The sequence below is a fragment of the Lycium ferocissimum genome, chromosome 2, assembly GCF_029784015.1.
Source record: "Lycium ferocissimum isolate CSIRO_LF1 chromosome 2, AGI_CSIRO_Lferr_CH_V1, whole genome shotgun sequence".
Classification (NCBI taxonomy): Eukaryota; Viridiplantae; Streptophyta; class Magnoliopsida; order Solanales; family Solanaceae; genus Lycium; species Lycium ferocissimum.
Genome location: NC_081343.1, coordinates 60,124,596 through 60,139,380, shown reverse-complemented (window position 1 = coordinate 60,139,380; position 14,785 = coordinate 60,124,596). Strand labels below are relative to the sequence as shown.

At 36.2% G+C, this 14,785-nt stretch overlaps 2 protein-coding genes across 2 annotated transcripts; one reads left to right on the top strand and one right to left on the bottom strand.

The window, feature by feature from the left end:
- Nucleotides 1–366: 366 nt before the first annotated feature.
- On the top strand, nucleotides 367–8,365 carry LOC132046461 (zinc finger CCCH domain-containing protein 30). The gene is made up of 4 exons (XM_059437093.1): nucleotides 367–640; nucleotides 5,475–5,657; nucleotides 5,750–5,874; nucleotides 5,969–8,365. Exons 1-4 carry the CDS (start codon nucleotides 590–592, stop codon nucleotides 8,172–8,174), a joined length of 2,565 nt encoding a protein of 854 aa, XP_059293076.1. The 5' UTR covers nucleotides 367–589; the 3' UTR covers nucleotides 8,175–8,365.
- Nucleotides 8,366–10,476: 2,111 nt separating this feature from the next.
- Nucleotides 10,477–14,408, bottom strand: LOC132046459 (peptide methionine sulfoxide reductase A5). The gene is made up of 4 exons (XM_059437092.1): nucleotides 13,978–14,408; nucleotides 12,673–12,785; nucleotides 12,432–12,576; nucleotides 10,477–11,066 (listed from the first exon to the last, which is right to left on the bottom strand). Exons 1-4 carry the CDS (start codon nucleotides 14,281–14,283, stop codon nucleotides 10,869–10,871), a joined length of 762 nt encoding a protein of 253 aa, XP_059293075.1. The 5' UTR covers nucleotides 14,284–14,408; the 3' UTR covers nucleotides 10,477–10,868.
- Between the last annotated feature and the right edge of the window lie 377 nt (nucleotides 14,409–14,785).

Sequence of the window (14,785 nt, the reverse complement as noted above, 5' to 3'; positions counted from 1 at the left end):
TCCGCTGTTGACGTCCAACGAATTAGCTAGTTAAGGGTGAAAGAGATTTAAGAATAAATAGCCGACAAAATCCTTACTTCTTGAAAGAAGTATAATATACTTTATTTGAAACTTTCATTTGGTGCTCGATATTTACATTGAAGCTTATTTAAATTCAAATTTATATCAAGAAGTTTCAGAATTTAGTCTATCTAACAAAGACGACTCTATATCGAAATCGTGCATGTGAGAAAGGAAAAAAGAAGAAAAGTGGAGCCCAAAGTACGTTTCGGTTTCACAATCCAAATAGAAAAAGAAGAATAAAATCTTAAATAAATACAATTCATCAGGGAAATAAAAGGACAAAGTATATAATGATCTGTCAAAGCGCAAAAACCTGATAAGACGTGTAACGTTCTTTCCAGCAGCAGCCAAAAATACAAATACATCACTTCCCTTAGCCGCTTGTAACTGCTCCTTCATAAAACCACACTATTCTAGGGTTCAAACTTGCATTAATAAACCTAAATAATTCGTTTTCTTTAAAGGAATTTTGATTCTTCTTTAATCTGATAAATAAATCATCTGATTAAGGGATTTTATTGAATTAATGAAGAAATCAAACAGGGTGTCGTGGGCTACTGGACCTAATCTTCGTCAGGTATATACAACATTATTACTCCATAGAGTCTCTGTTTACTCTTTTTTTTTTTTTTTTTTTTTTTGTGCATGAATTTGATGTTTACTTTTATTTCTTTGGTCTCTGTTTCTTGTATACATAGATATGGAAGTTGTCTTATGTGTGTTTGTTGCAGAAAAACATACAGATGAATTTTCTTTGCAGAATCCTACTCCATTGGTTGTTTTTTAAATGGTTTACTGGTTTAATTGTGGGTTCTATGATTTTTTTTAATGGTTTACTGGTTCAATTGTGGGTTACCTGTATTATTTTTGGGTGCTTGATGTTTTGTTATGCATGAGTGGCTGGAATCTTGAAAAATGTTGCATCTTTGCAGACTTTAAATCTGGAAAGGGAAATTAAGGATTTTGATGGTAGGGTTACAAGACAAGGACTAAAGAATAAAGAAAAGGATGAGATAAAATCTGAAACTAAAATTACCCAAAAAAATAATATTCTGAAACTTAGCTTTGATGGAAGGAGTCAATGGCGTTGAGTTACTGGTTGAGTTTATATAGGTTATACTTGAAGTGGATGTAGACAAAAGAAAATTCTGGTAGCCAAGAAGTGCTTTCAACTGTTAGGGTTCGTTAGTAAGACGTAGCGACCACTGATTTTTCATTCGAGCTTTGACTTTGTTATTTGTCGTTTTGGTAGAAAGGTAATGGTCGTCATCAATATTTGCTAAATTCAAATTTTAAGTGGCATAGTGTTTTGGTAATTGGGTAACACCAGAGCATATGTCAGTGATAATTCTTGGTGCTTGGTGCTTGGCTTCTCTATTAGTAATCATATTGAATTATATCTAAAAAATTGTCTTTATAGCTTCGCACTAGTAAGTACAGTAACTACAAAAATTTGAGGCAAAAATTCATTTTTTCAGATAAGTCAAACGACTACATTGATATTCACTAAGCCGTATCAACATACATTGTGGGTTTATTCCAAACCTCCGAAAGAAATCTCCAACGGTATATAAAAAATGAAATCTTTATTTTTTTTTAACTTTTTTTTTTTTTTTTTTTTTTTTTTTTTTGCAAAGAGTGAGTGAGAGAGGGTTTGTGTAAAAATATATAATACTTGAAGCTGAGAAAGGAGCCAAATGAACAAACCAAAGAATCATGTCACCAAGAGAAGTAGTAAAAGTTATTTCATTGACTAGCATTGCGTGGTTATGGAAGGGTTGGACTTCTAAAGGAATCCATGTTGGGAAGATGGATGAGACGTTAAAGGTTATCTGCTTTGAATTGGTTTCATAGTATAATGGACAATGTACCTTATATCCGTCTAACTTGTCAAGAGAAACTTAAATTTATTGGAAGGAAGAATGAAATAAATAAGTACTTCCTACTTAATAATAGTTGATTGGACAAGGAGTTTAAGATATCAATTTAACTGGCATAGTATATTAGTGATAGTAGAGGATATATCATAGCGATAGTCAAAATAAGTTTAAAATGGAAAACATCTCATCCAAGTTTAGGATTTAAATAATCTATTGAATTTGAATTTGTGAAAATTGTATATAACATGAAATGGCTTCAAGCCTTTTAGGACGTCCCGATATGAAAAGACTCGTGTAAATTGGGACGTAGGGGATAAATATGTGGTGGCAAGACTAAAGACCAACAACATTAAATGAGAAGGACAAAGTATCCTTCAATCTTCAAGATGAAGGCTGAACTTGCCTATGTTATTTTTAAGGTAAGCAGTTACTGAAGCTTTTATATTACACATGATCGAATAATGTAAATGCATGTATCTAACTTGTTGAGAGGAACTTAAATTTATCTAACGTAGAATGAAATAAAGAAGTATTATCTAGTGGCAGGACTAAAGAAGGCAACATAAAGCTCACATATTCAGAATAAAGAAAAAACGTAAATGCTTTGTTTGAAACGCCTAAGCACCCATTAGTGCCGCTATTTAAGTAAAATAATCTTTTACTGATAAAAAATAGTTAAAAAACGAAACTTACATGTATTCAAATCAGTTTAAAATTAGAGACAAAGACCTCAGCATGTTAGGTACATGTGTGGATGAAAAGAAATGGGATCAATACTAGGAGAGGAGCAGGTTTATTAAACTGATGTGTTTGTATCATTTCTGCAAAAGATTTAGAGTGGGCTATAATATATTAAAAGAAAGATGCAGCTTGATGCAGATCAGACTAAATATTCATTAAAAAAAGTCCCTATTTGGAATCATATCAATTCAAAACCCACAAGGTAGTCCTATGACAAGAACTTTAATCAGTTTTGTTCTTGGTCTTATATTTGTTGGGGATATCAACAGCATACCTAATAAACGGTAACGCTGGGAGGAGGAGGAACCTTGATAAATGTTTGAACTAGGATTGTATATTCTTGCAAAGGTGCTTGTTCTTAACATGTTTGAGATAAATTACAGCTGCAAGATCTGTAAACAGAGTGAACTTGAAGGAAAATAATGATACTTATACTTACTACGATTTCCAAAGCCCACTTCCCACAGCTTGGATACTGTATTCTCCGTTGAAGTTCGAAATATTTGGTAATTTACATGAAAAATCTACTGCTCAGGTGCTATGCAATAATCTCAAAGTTTCAAGTAGATTAACCCACCTCCTTGCTGGTTTTCCATTGTTTTGTGCTTAAAACTTTTTCTCCACCAATTCATCACACCTAAAGGATTGCTAAGAAGTGTTTATCCTAAAAGTTATTACAGTGATCTATCTGTTGATCAAACGTCCATAGTTAAATGCACTTTTAAACTCCAACTTACTCATGCTAAGTCAAAAAGGAAAACAATTGGGATGGCATTTCCATGCCGATTTAGTCATATTCAAACATAAGTTTGAAAGTTTTAGTTGCTAATTGCCATGTTTGGAAAACTTCACGACTTTTGATGAGAAAAAAATGAACTACGTAAGATTTTGCCCATCAGATAAAGATGGCTCTGGTGGAAAGAACAAACTTTTAATGTTAATCTTCTGGAAAAACTTTAAACTCTATGTTCCCCGTATAAGACCATATTATAAGGTAAATATGGAATTTATGCCAGCTAGATTGAAATATAAACGGGTGTTGAATAATTAGAGAATTTGTACTTATGCTCTATTTACTTGATCAACAGAAAAATTCGGGTAATATATCGGCAAGTTAATCTTCTTAAGCATCATTTTCCTACTTAAATATCCAAATGCAAAAAAATATTTTATGCTTAAAGAGTAAAATAGCTTATTCGATGAAGCAAGACGAAAAGGGCAGTAGTTCTCTTATCACAATAATCTGATTTAAAAAAAAAAAAAAAAAATTCACTTATAATAAATCATGTAAAGAAAATTAAAGACAGCTGCCATATGTGGCCTTTTTATAAATGAATATGTGATAGATGAACGGCATGCTTCTGTTTCATTTGTGGAGGACCGCGGACCTACATTAGCGTTCGGGTGGTTAAGCACCCGTTAACCCTGACACAAACTTTGCATAGTTCTATAGGAAATTTAAAAACACAGATATATAACATTCGCCAACACCCATAAGCCATAAAGTCATATGGATGCTTTGGTTCTACGTCTGAAGTTTGAGTGCGCGGAGGCCTAACGAGGGTTTGATTCCGGTTGCGTCAACTTTTTTATTCATATAGCAATCTGCTACTTTTCCTTAATTTAATAACCATCAATCTTCTTCTTTCCTTAATTTGATAACCTTCACTCCTCTTCCTTTTTTACTTCTTTTCTCTGCTGACTTCTTGCTTACCTTTTCTTTTAGTTTTTCTTTTCACTTTTCCTATTCCTATATCTCATTCCTTTCCTCCTTTCCTTCTTTTTATAGCACTTGATTAGTGTTTGCTTATTTATTTATCTAGGAGTCTCTATTTTTTTGTTGCAATTGCTTATGTGGAACGAGCTCTTTCATTCATGAACTACATAAAAATGAACTTTGTAAGTGGTGACATTTTAAATGATTGTTTATTTTAATATAGAACGTAAGATATTTATAACTGTGAGCAATGATGTTATTATTCATCATTTTCAAAATATAAAAATCCTTGAGTACATTTGTGACTTAGTGACTAGAAGTCTCTTTTACAATGATAATATTAACCGTAGTTTTCTCATATTTGTGATTGTGATTAGAAGTCTTTTTTTCACAACATTAATTGTAGTTTTTCCATTAGCCTTTTTAACTGTTGCATTCAAATAGTTGTGCACTCATACTATGTGCTTGGTGACAATTTTATTTTAAAGAAAGTGAGCCCCCGCGAGCTTAAAATTCTGGATCCACCACTGGAAAAGAACTTGTTCAAATGTTTATCTTTCCTGTTATTAATGACACTTCAAGATCAGATGATGCTGAACCAAAATAAATGGGGATGGTGTCTGTGACGCATATCATCATATACTAAATAGTCTTTTTCTTAAATGATTATCCCTATTCTAATCTATCAATGTTATGGTGACTATTTTAAGACACCCCTGTTTGGTAAAAATTCATCCCTTGTTCAAGGGTCACGCTTAGTGGTCATTGATTGCATCAAATTTGCTGTTTGAGCTTTTGAGGACCATAGCAGTACAGTACAGAGGCACCTAAATGTTTGAGTTGTTAATTGACAACTGTTCCCCACTTTCTGAAGGTACAGCGGACATGAAGAAGTGGATTTGTGCTGTTACTGTAATTTTTTTTTTTTCCTGAGGAGATATTCTAAGTGTGTGATATTTTGTTAAGGACATGTCAGATTGACATGCTTTCAGTTTTACTTATCAAGAACATTGACATGCTTTATTTTTTTCCAAGTTCTTCTTAGCAAGTTTGCATATTTTACCGTTCAACAGGTAAAACATTTTCTACAAGAGGATTGCCCATCAAAAGTCGGTAGGGGATCTCAACATCATCTTCAGCTGTCGCGGTCACCACCAGGTATTATTAGACCATCATTTGAAGGAAGACATTGTCTGAAGCAGTCAAAAGAGAGGCTTCCTCTCATTCGTCTGGCTAAATGGAAATGCCCTCCCAAGGTAATAGAAGTTTTAGATGATAGAAGGTGCCTTTATTTGCTTAGTTTCCACACACATTGTCGTAATCGTCCATTTAATGTTGTTATTGGTAGTTTAATTTGAACGAGAAATGGCGTATGGTTGCTGGTGAAGAAAGCAAAGAAGCAGAGGATCAGGAGCGTAGGGAAAAGAGAGTGCTTGAGGCGGTTTATCCTTCTCAGTCTGCAATTCCTGCCAAGTATGTAATTTTTGGATTAGCTCTTAGGTTTATAGCTTCTTTGTCTCAATTTACTTGATTGTAATCCTTTGTTTCTCCTATTGGCGGCGTATAGTCCTTCCACCTCGTCGGATCTGGACCAATATTATGACGATAACCAAACTCAAGTGGTTCCAATCATTGGCATTGAAGAAGCAGAAGATGTCGAAGTTTCATCCCATTTAACACCAGCCCAAAACATCAGCAGCAAATTGCCAGATGCATGTCTACCTAACAGTCCCTCATCATCTGTTAGTATAGTTACTTCTCAAAAGCTACCTGCTAATGGAAAATCCTTTTCCCCGTCTTTGTCAACCTTCCAAAATCCCAAGAAACCTCCTAGCAAATCTCCTTTTTCTGTCAGATGCCCTGCTAATGTGCAATCGGCCCCTCCATATCTTTTAAAATGTCAAAATCTGAAGGGATCTGAGCAAACTCAAGTTTCTCCTAAACCACCTGTTAGCTACAACTCTCTTCCCCAGTATCCGTTGACATGTAAACTTCTCAGCACTCCTGACCAGACTGAATTTTCTCCAGACTTGCTAGCTAATCAGAACCATGCACCCAATTGTCGAAAAGTATGTGGAAACCAGAATATTTCACAGCTCAAGTCTCAAGTTTCTGGAATGCCACCTGCTAATGACAACCCTGTCACCCAATTCCCATCCACATGTGAAAATCCCAACATTCCTCAGCACCAGGCTGAAGTTTCGCCGAAGTCCCTAACTAACCCCACTCCTGCTACCCAGTGCAACAATCAAAATTCTCCAAAGCTACCTGCTAATGGCATCTGCGTTCCCCGATCTCAATCAAGGAGTGAACATCTGGGTGTCCCTAAGCACAAAACTCAAGTTTCTCCTAAACCACCTGTTAGCTACAACTCTGTTCTCCAGTATCCGCTGACATGTAAACTTCTCAGCACTCCAGACCAGACAGAATTTTCTCCAGACTTGCCAGCTAATCAGAACCATGCGCCCAAATGTCGAAAAGTATGTGGAAACCAGATTGTTTCACAGCTCAAGTCTCAAGTTTCTGGAATGCCACCTGCTAATGACAACCCTGTCACTCAATTCCCATCCACGTGTGAAAATCCCAACATTCCTCAGCACCAGGCTGAAGTTTTGCCAAAGTCCCTAGCTAACCACACTCCTGCTACCCAGTGCAACAATCAAAATTCTTTAAAGCTACCTGCTAATGGCATCTGCATCCCCCGATCTCAATCAAATAGTGAAAATCTGGGTGTCCCTAAGCACAAAACTCAAGTTTGTTCATATCCACCTGCTAGTGAAAAATCTATCCTTGAGATGCCACATGGTTTTGAGGGTGGTGATTTGATGGTTGCTGTAGCCACAACTGTAGCTGCACTCGCAAAAAGTCAAGAGCAGGGTAGTCTGATTGATACCGACCTATTGGTTAAGCTTCTCAGCAATCCAGAACAAATACAGAAGCTGATGAATGAACAGGGAGGGGCTACCAATCCTAAAACTGGCGCTGCATCAAACCCTATTGTTCCTTCTAGTACCACCCCAAGGTCAACAGCGGATTCTCTGAATAAGCAGGTAACTGGTAAGGTAATTAACAAGCCCATTAATGAATACCAAGTTCCCCATGCAGGATCTGGACCAATATTTGGGCCAATGCCAATGGCAAAATCTGCGCCCATGGCGATCAATAAACCTGACACATCCATGAAAAGTAATTTGGCTAATGAACAAGGGGCTCCTCCTCATGTAGGAACTGCAGACATTAGGAGGAATATGCCACTAGTTCACCCCACTTCACACCTAAATTTGGAAAAGATAAAGAAACTGATTAATGAATATGGAGCACCCGACAATGTAGGAGGGAAGCCCTTGGTTAATTCTGAGTTGGTTCCTTCATCTTCTTCCAAATGTGATGTGGTTTCGTTGCATTCACCAAATACTGGACATACATCCCCTTTCATCTCGATGACTAGTCCTGCCCCGCTTCATAAGGATATCAATTACTACAAGTCCCTGATCAAGCAACATGGAGAAAATCCTGAATCTGTGGATCATGAACTGTTACAGAGTAGCAATCCTCTGGATCATGCAGAATTGTTAAAGAACTTAAAACCAAATCAGGGTAGCATGAATTTTCAGAAGCGTTGTGCTTTCTTCGGTAAACCAAGGGGATGCCTTAATGGCAACTCCTGTCCCTTTCTGCATGATATGTCTGGACAAAGGAGGTCTGGGGGGATGTTGGAAGCTCCGGGTTCAAAGAGAATGAAGTTAACTGGGGAACTTACTGGTAGGACATGAACCTTTTCTTTTTATACAGGAAACTAGTGCCACAGCTGTTTAAACGTACAAACTCTGTTTTCGTTTTCCTTGGGGCAATTTTAAAGCGTAGCCGTTTTAAACGTAGATTAAAAACTTAGAATGAGAATTGGCTTTTATCTGAAAAGTTTTGAAGGATTTTTCTATGAAATGAAACATTGAAGTTGGATGAATCGTTTTTTTTCTTATGTATTTTTCTTCTGACAAGTTTTTGATGAACCTTTTTCTGCTCTAAGAAATCTCCCAATTGCAATCACAATATACTATAGCACTCCCCCCACTGTAGAATTGAAAACATAAAAGTAACATACATAATTCGCATGTTGATATCAATAAAGAATTTAAGATGCTATTTGGTTTTTCTATTTTGGTGGGAATTAGAAAGATAATGAAGTGTTCAAAAGAGAAAAGTTGACTAATGCATTTAAAATTTAAAGGAAGTGAAAATTATATTGGGTAACATTAATAATGGGATATGATTAACTTTATTATAAGATGAATAGAGTAGTACTACATAAATGGGGATACAAGGCACCCCTATAAGTTAGAGAGATGTTGCGTGGTCCCACCACTACAACTGGAAAGAGAAATAAATATAATAAACTAGTAATGGGCACAATTTCCTACAATTCTGCATTAACTCGAGACTCGGTCTAAAGGCAATTTCCTCATGACAATTCAACCCTAGCCGGTTTACTTGGCTGCTTGATGCACAAAACTGATCTTCAAAATTAATTTGCTCATAAGCGTTGATTCTTCGGAAACGTCATGGGTATGTGTGGGGTTATCCAACAGTATTTACTTTTGGAGAATCTGAGTTGCGACAACATTTTTGGAGAGTCTAACGTAGCTCATAATTATCCGAGTCAGTTGTAGAGAAGACAAGCTCAGTCGGATATTTGATCTTACGCCAGGGTTAAATGCAAATCCAATTGGCTGAACCTGAGTTAGGACTTGGTCCTTGTGTTGACAATTCAAACGACAGAGAGATAGATCAGCGTCGCTCTCAACGACAGATTCTTTCGGAAGTAAAAACTTGCATATTTGGTCTGGACAAATAAAGAAATCAATTACCGATAAGGTCATCTACAAAACTAGTAATTAGCTTACTGGACATATATAAAACAGGTTAGACCGCAATATGCAATGAACTATAGTTGATTCAGAGCTGCAAAATTGTTTCACAATGCATTCTTAATGGACAAAAAGCAAAGTCGCCACAAAACATATGACCCTTTAAGACGCTGTGTTTTTTTGGTTTACCACCCGGTGTATGGATTCGAGCCGTGTACGGCTCATTTCTGGAGAAGGCGCTCCCTACCTGTATCATGAAACCTACACAGGTAGGGAACGCCTGTTTGGCCAAGCTATTGGGGTGATAAAGATTTGACAGATTCTAAGCTATGGATTTGGAACAGGTTTTGCAGAATTGCTGCTTTATGAAACGTGAACAATCGTGTCAAAGATAACCAACTATAAGATCTAAACGATTTACCAGTACCTGGATTAAATAAACCTAAAAGGAGTTCTACACTAAAGGTGGGAGTAAATTAATAGTGATAACATGATTTGTTTAAGAGAAGAAAACAAGCAAGAAGCATTAACCTTAATAGCTTCCCATCCAACCGCTTAAACTAAAAATAGTGAGCAGGTGCATAATATTTATATATATAATTCATGTATGATATGTGTATAACCGTATATAATTACTGTCTAATTTATGTATATCAGCTATGAAAATTTAAGCAGTGAATTAGTTCAGCTATTTGTCTAAAGATCCCAATTTGTTGCCATAGTGCAAATAGAAGAAATCTCATAATGAAGCAGCACGGACAACTTTTTGGGACATATTTGATGTTTATTGTGTCATGAGACGATAAATAGGAGCACTTGTAAATTCCCTCGTATTCCTTTCAGTTGTCACATAAAAAGTTAGAAGCAAACACAAAGGATAAGAAGCAAACTAATTGGTACATTGGTTTGACAGAATTGGATTCACTTTCTACTGAAAAAAGCATTTCCACTTGAGATCCAAAAGTTATTAAATCCTCAAGCTTGCTTAACCTCAGCTTCTACTTCCATTCATCTTTGGGCAATCAAATCCAAACTTATACAATATTTCGGTTGCAGCAGTTTAAGACAGATAGTAAAAGATACTGTAGCTTTTATTCTTGAACCCTCTGAAAATTGCTCAATTTTTATTTTTTATTTTAAAAAAAAATTCAATCAGGTAAAGGTGGTGCCTGATTATAAAAATATAGGTTATGTATTTGCAAATTGCAACTACTGCAACATGATAACTTGGTTGCGAAGCATACATAGAATAAAAAGTGCATACAACAACATGATTTTAAGGTCCCAACAGTCTGAGCATAACGATGCCTATCCTGAACACTCTGATTGTACAAACAAATTTGATCAATCTCCGTGAAAAGGTCTCCGCTCGGTCTAGTTTAATCAACCTATACTGAACATTCTGATTGTACAAACAAATTTGATTAATCTCTGTAAAAAGGTCTCTGCTCGCTATCAGATTCTATAATGTAGGATGAAATTTGCATGACAGGGTATTCTGTCATCTGCAAGACATCACCTCAGCAAAAAAAAAAAAAAAACTCTCAGTTTCTACACCTTAACAAAGGTCTGCAGGATCTCATATACCCTTGAGATGTATACCTAAACTTCTCTGAGAATGGGCCAACCTTTCTTAATAATATCATTGATCTTTGCATCAATCCGCTTTTGGATTCTTGATGGACAAAGCTCTGCTGCATAGCCATTTAGTTTTGTAGCCAGTGTTGACCTCTCAAGCTCCTCCTCAGGCAAGTTTCCCATCAACTGGAGTAGGAAGGGATTCCGCTTAAGCTCAAATTTCTGAAAAATGGACAGTAGTGATTTGTCAATCATGTGCTTCAAATTATCATTGGACCAATGTCAATCAGATAAAACAGGAAGAATACTTCCATAAACAGGAAAAAAAAGAGTTCACATGATTCATGAATCAATAAATGATAAATCACGAAAAAGGTGGTCCTGTTTCTGGGGAAGTTCCGGGTCTTCTTTTTTCAGAAAGAAATATTTTTTCTCGTTTCCTGATTTCATTCCTAAAGTAATTGAAGAAAAACGTTTGGCAAGAGAAAGACTTTCTTTTTCAAGTTACTCAAAATCTAAATGTTGTAACAAACTGCGAAACCAAATGCTCCAGTAAACCAAACGTTCAGAGACACTTTGCTGCCAGTAATGAATCTTTGTCAAAGACCCAAAAAGGGATAAATAGGAGAGCCTTTGATGGGAAAGAGAATAACTACGTACATTTGAGGAACAACTTCTTATTCCTAGTTTCTTTTTGGTGCACCCATGAGGTTTCAATTTGTAAAGAAGATTGGGTATGTCTGTAAAGAATCATACTTTGATGTAGATGCTCTAACTACAGGAGCTTTTTCCATTATTAATAAAATTATTTACCTTAACGAACAAGGGGAACTACTATTTTTTTCTTTTTGGTTCTCCAGTAGTCCTATAGAGACTCTTTTTGAGCATTACATTTTGACAGTTCCTCACAAAAAGATTTCCCCTCAATAGACACAAACAAAACGTTTCCGATAGACCCTCAGTGGCTAGAACAAAACAGAAAACTAACATGAGAACGGGGAAAGAGGCCAATATGGTGTACGCCCCACTAAAATTTTCCGTGCAGACATTTTTATTTCCTGATTACCTTGTATAATCTTCCTAAAGGCACTATACATTGTTTTTGCAATCCTTTTATACTCCAAAGATGACGCTCCCAGGGTTTTGGTCTCGTGGTAGGGGTCAACTCGTGATGTGTGTGCAGGTTAGGCGGACGTCACGAGTTCGAACACTGTTTGCAGACAAAAGTTTTCTATTTAAGCGGAGAGGGGTAGAGAGATGGGCCCATTTCCGAACCGTGCGCCAGTTGACGCTCGAGGATTTCTCGGTAAAACAAATATATTTGTCATATCACTCCAGATAAAACCCATTCTGTTTCTTCCCCTTTGCATCTGAACTACCAAGAGGGGCATTGCGTCAATGCATCTCCTGAATGCCCATCAAAAATGCTCTACGAATTTTAAGGAGGTAAGAATCAACTATGGCAAGAAACTTCAGTACTAAACCCCTTTTTTCAATAAAGAAAGCAAGTGCAACAAACCTTCAGTAGTAAACCCCTTAGAAATTATGATAAGTAGCATCAGCATAATTTAGTTATGGATACTAGACCTGATGTTCAGGCTCTGCAGGATAAAAAGCTTCAAGCTGTTGAATTTGAGTGGTTACAATGCTGCTCTTTGACTTTGATTGTTCTCTTTCTTTGCTAACAGCAGCCAATCTTGACTCCTCCGTGCCGGTTGTGAAAATAATAGACCTGCACTAGGCAAGTTCATAACGTTGCTATTCATATGTTTCATGTTTGTCTTCAGTCTCAAGTAAAAGGAAACCAGGTTGAAGTCAAGGACCCTACCGGTACTGGTTACCCACATCAGGACCTTGCCCAAAGACTTGCCTAGAATCATGGCTAGCCCAGAAGACCTCCAATAGTTGTCTGAAACCAATTACTTGGGGATCATATTCGACCTACAAGAAATTAAATTTAGTACATTGAACAAGTTGAATAGGAGATAACTGAAACATTCAAAAAATTTAAATTGTAAATGTCGAGATAAGAAATTTTTAAATGCCACTCAACCTATCAGCAATTTATTTGAACCAAATCAGGAACAAACCATGGAACATGTTCGGTTAGGCTAGACAAAGGACAGGAAAGCTCGTTCAGAACCTAAAACATTCTTTTCAGGCAAGACTACCATGTCAACGAAATGAAAACTGTAAAACAAGATCACATCAACCACTATCCACAAAATTCAAAGAAATAAATTTAAAAAGTTATATCTATCACCAAATAAAAGCTATAGAAAAATCCGCCAACATATATATCAAATCCAAAAAGGCACAAAAAGATATCATATCTACTATACGTGCAATGACATGGACAGGAGCAGGGGAATTTCAAATAAAGCACTTGCATAAACATTTTACGCTATACCCCTTCGTATTCATTCAGTTCGGTGAGCAGCATGCGTGTACAATATGCTAGCATGTTACTATAACCCTTCCATTCATATTGCATTTATAAGACAGCTACAAAAGGTCTGCAACTACAAATTAGAATGGGACTAACCGGTCATCCAGACATCAATTAAGTACAGCTGGTGTTAACTCAGCCAGACAATAAAATGAGTAAGATATGTATTAGCTAACTCTCATATAGTTTGCATTGGTAACCCCTGATTGGAATAATGTTTTCTCGTCTCCCACCTCAGCTAATTTCACTCCTATCATCTCGTAAAAAGTGTAATCCAAGCTGTTAGCATTTTTTGTCCCTCGTATACACCTTTGCGACTAAAAATTGATCAAACTTGCTACTTGCTCGGCACAATTTATTGTATAACCACAAAAAGTTTCTACTCCCTACAATCTAATCCTCTCTTCACTGATAAACATACACAATCACTTCAAAACTCCACTTTATAACCAGAAATGCTTCACAATATATTTTTTACTACAGTAAGTATGTAGTACATTATAAAATACAATGCGCTGGTTTTGTCTACCCACAAACCTAATTTTAACTGTCAATTCTTATTTTGACCATGTAGTCAACATACCAGAAAATGTTCCAACAGATCACAGGCACGAGTAATTTCTAATAACAAGTAATTAACACAGAAACATGATGTGGCTGAAATTTCAGTTATTAAACAAATACCTGTACAGATTCAGCGTGATGGCCTAAATTTCTGTACTCAGGATTAGCTTTTGAACCACCAGCATAACCGACAGTTGTTCTTACAATACCATTAAGGCAGCCAAATGACGCTTCTGACCTCCAGAAGCTTCCGAGAGCGAAAACTGCTGTTTGTAATGCCTGATTGGAGGCATCATTAGCAACCTGAGGGATCCGATCTGGGAATCTGATGCTCACAACTGGATTCAATGCTAAAAGAATGATTGTGAAAATGAAATGAGAAAGAAATGGAAATGAAAGGACGTTGTTGACCTTAGCGACTTTCATTTGTAACACATGCAAGCGAAAGCCGGACGGTTCCGTCTACTTTCCGGTGAGATTTTTTTCGAGGCGGAGTTAGTTTCAGTCGTTCGATCGCTTGTCTTTGTTTGCTTTTTGGTAATTTCCCAATTCTCTGTTTTTATGAGATGTGATACGTGTAATAACTCTCAGTTGAATATCAGTAAATAATATATTATCCACACACGAAAAAAAAAAAAAAAAAAAAAAAAAGGAAAGCAGATACTCTTGTTAAATAGAAAAATGATATGTTTGGGATAGGTTCAAAATGTATCTCTTAAATATATTTTTTGAGCAGTTTTTGATCCTTTTAGTTTGTCAAAAGTGATCATTTTTTATTTTTCTGGAATATTTAAGAAATATTAGTAGTTAGATTTAATAGGAAATGTGAAAGAAAAAAGAAGAAGGATTTAACTTGATCTCACATTTGGAGACACGGTTTTATTTCTACTACTATTTTAGTCTATTTTTGGAGTTTGATGCTTTTTTG

What these genes read in the sequence shown, in the direction of transcription:
- LOC132046461 (XM_059437093.1), top strand. Translation starts at nt 590, where the DNA reads ATGAAGAAATCAAACAGGGTGTCGTGGGCTACTGGACCTAATCTTCGT. An exon ending in CTGGACCTAATCTTCGTCAG is followed by an intron (nt 641 to 5,474) that starts GTATATACAACA and finishes ACCGTTCAACAG; the next exon opens with GTAAAACATTTTCTACAAGA. An exon ending in CAGTCTGCAATTCCTGCCAA is followed by an intron (nt 5,875 to 5,968) that starts GTATGTAATTTT and finishes GGCGGCGTATAG; the next exon opens with TCCTTCCACCTCGTCGGATC.
- LOC132046459 (XM_059437092.1), bottom strand. Translation starts at nt 14,283, where the DNA reads ATGAAAGTCGCTAAGGTCAACAACGTCCTTTCATTTCCATTTCTTTCT. An exon ending in GATGTGGGTAACCAGTACCG is followed by an intron (nt 12,577 to 12,672) that starts GTAGGGTCCTTG and finishes TGCCTAGTGCAG; the next exon opens with GTCTATTATTTTCACAACCG. An exon ending in CTGCAGAGCCTGAACATCAG is followed by an intron (nt 11,067 to 12,431) that starts GTCTAGTATCCA and finishes TCCATTTTTCAG; the next exon opens with AAATTTGAGCTTAAGCGGAA.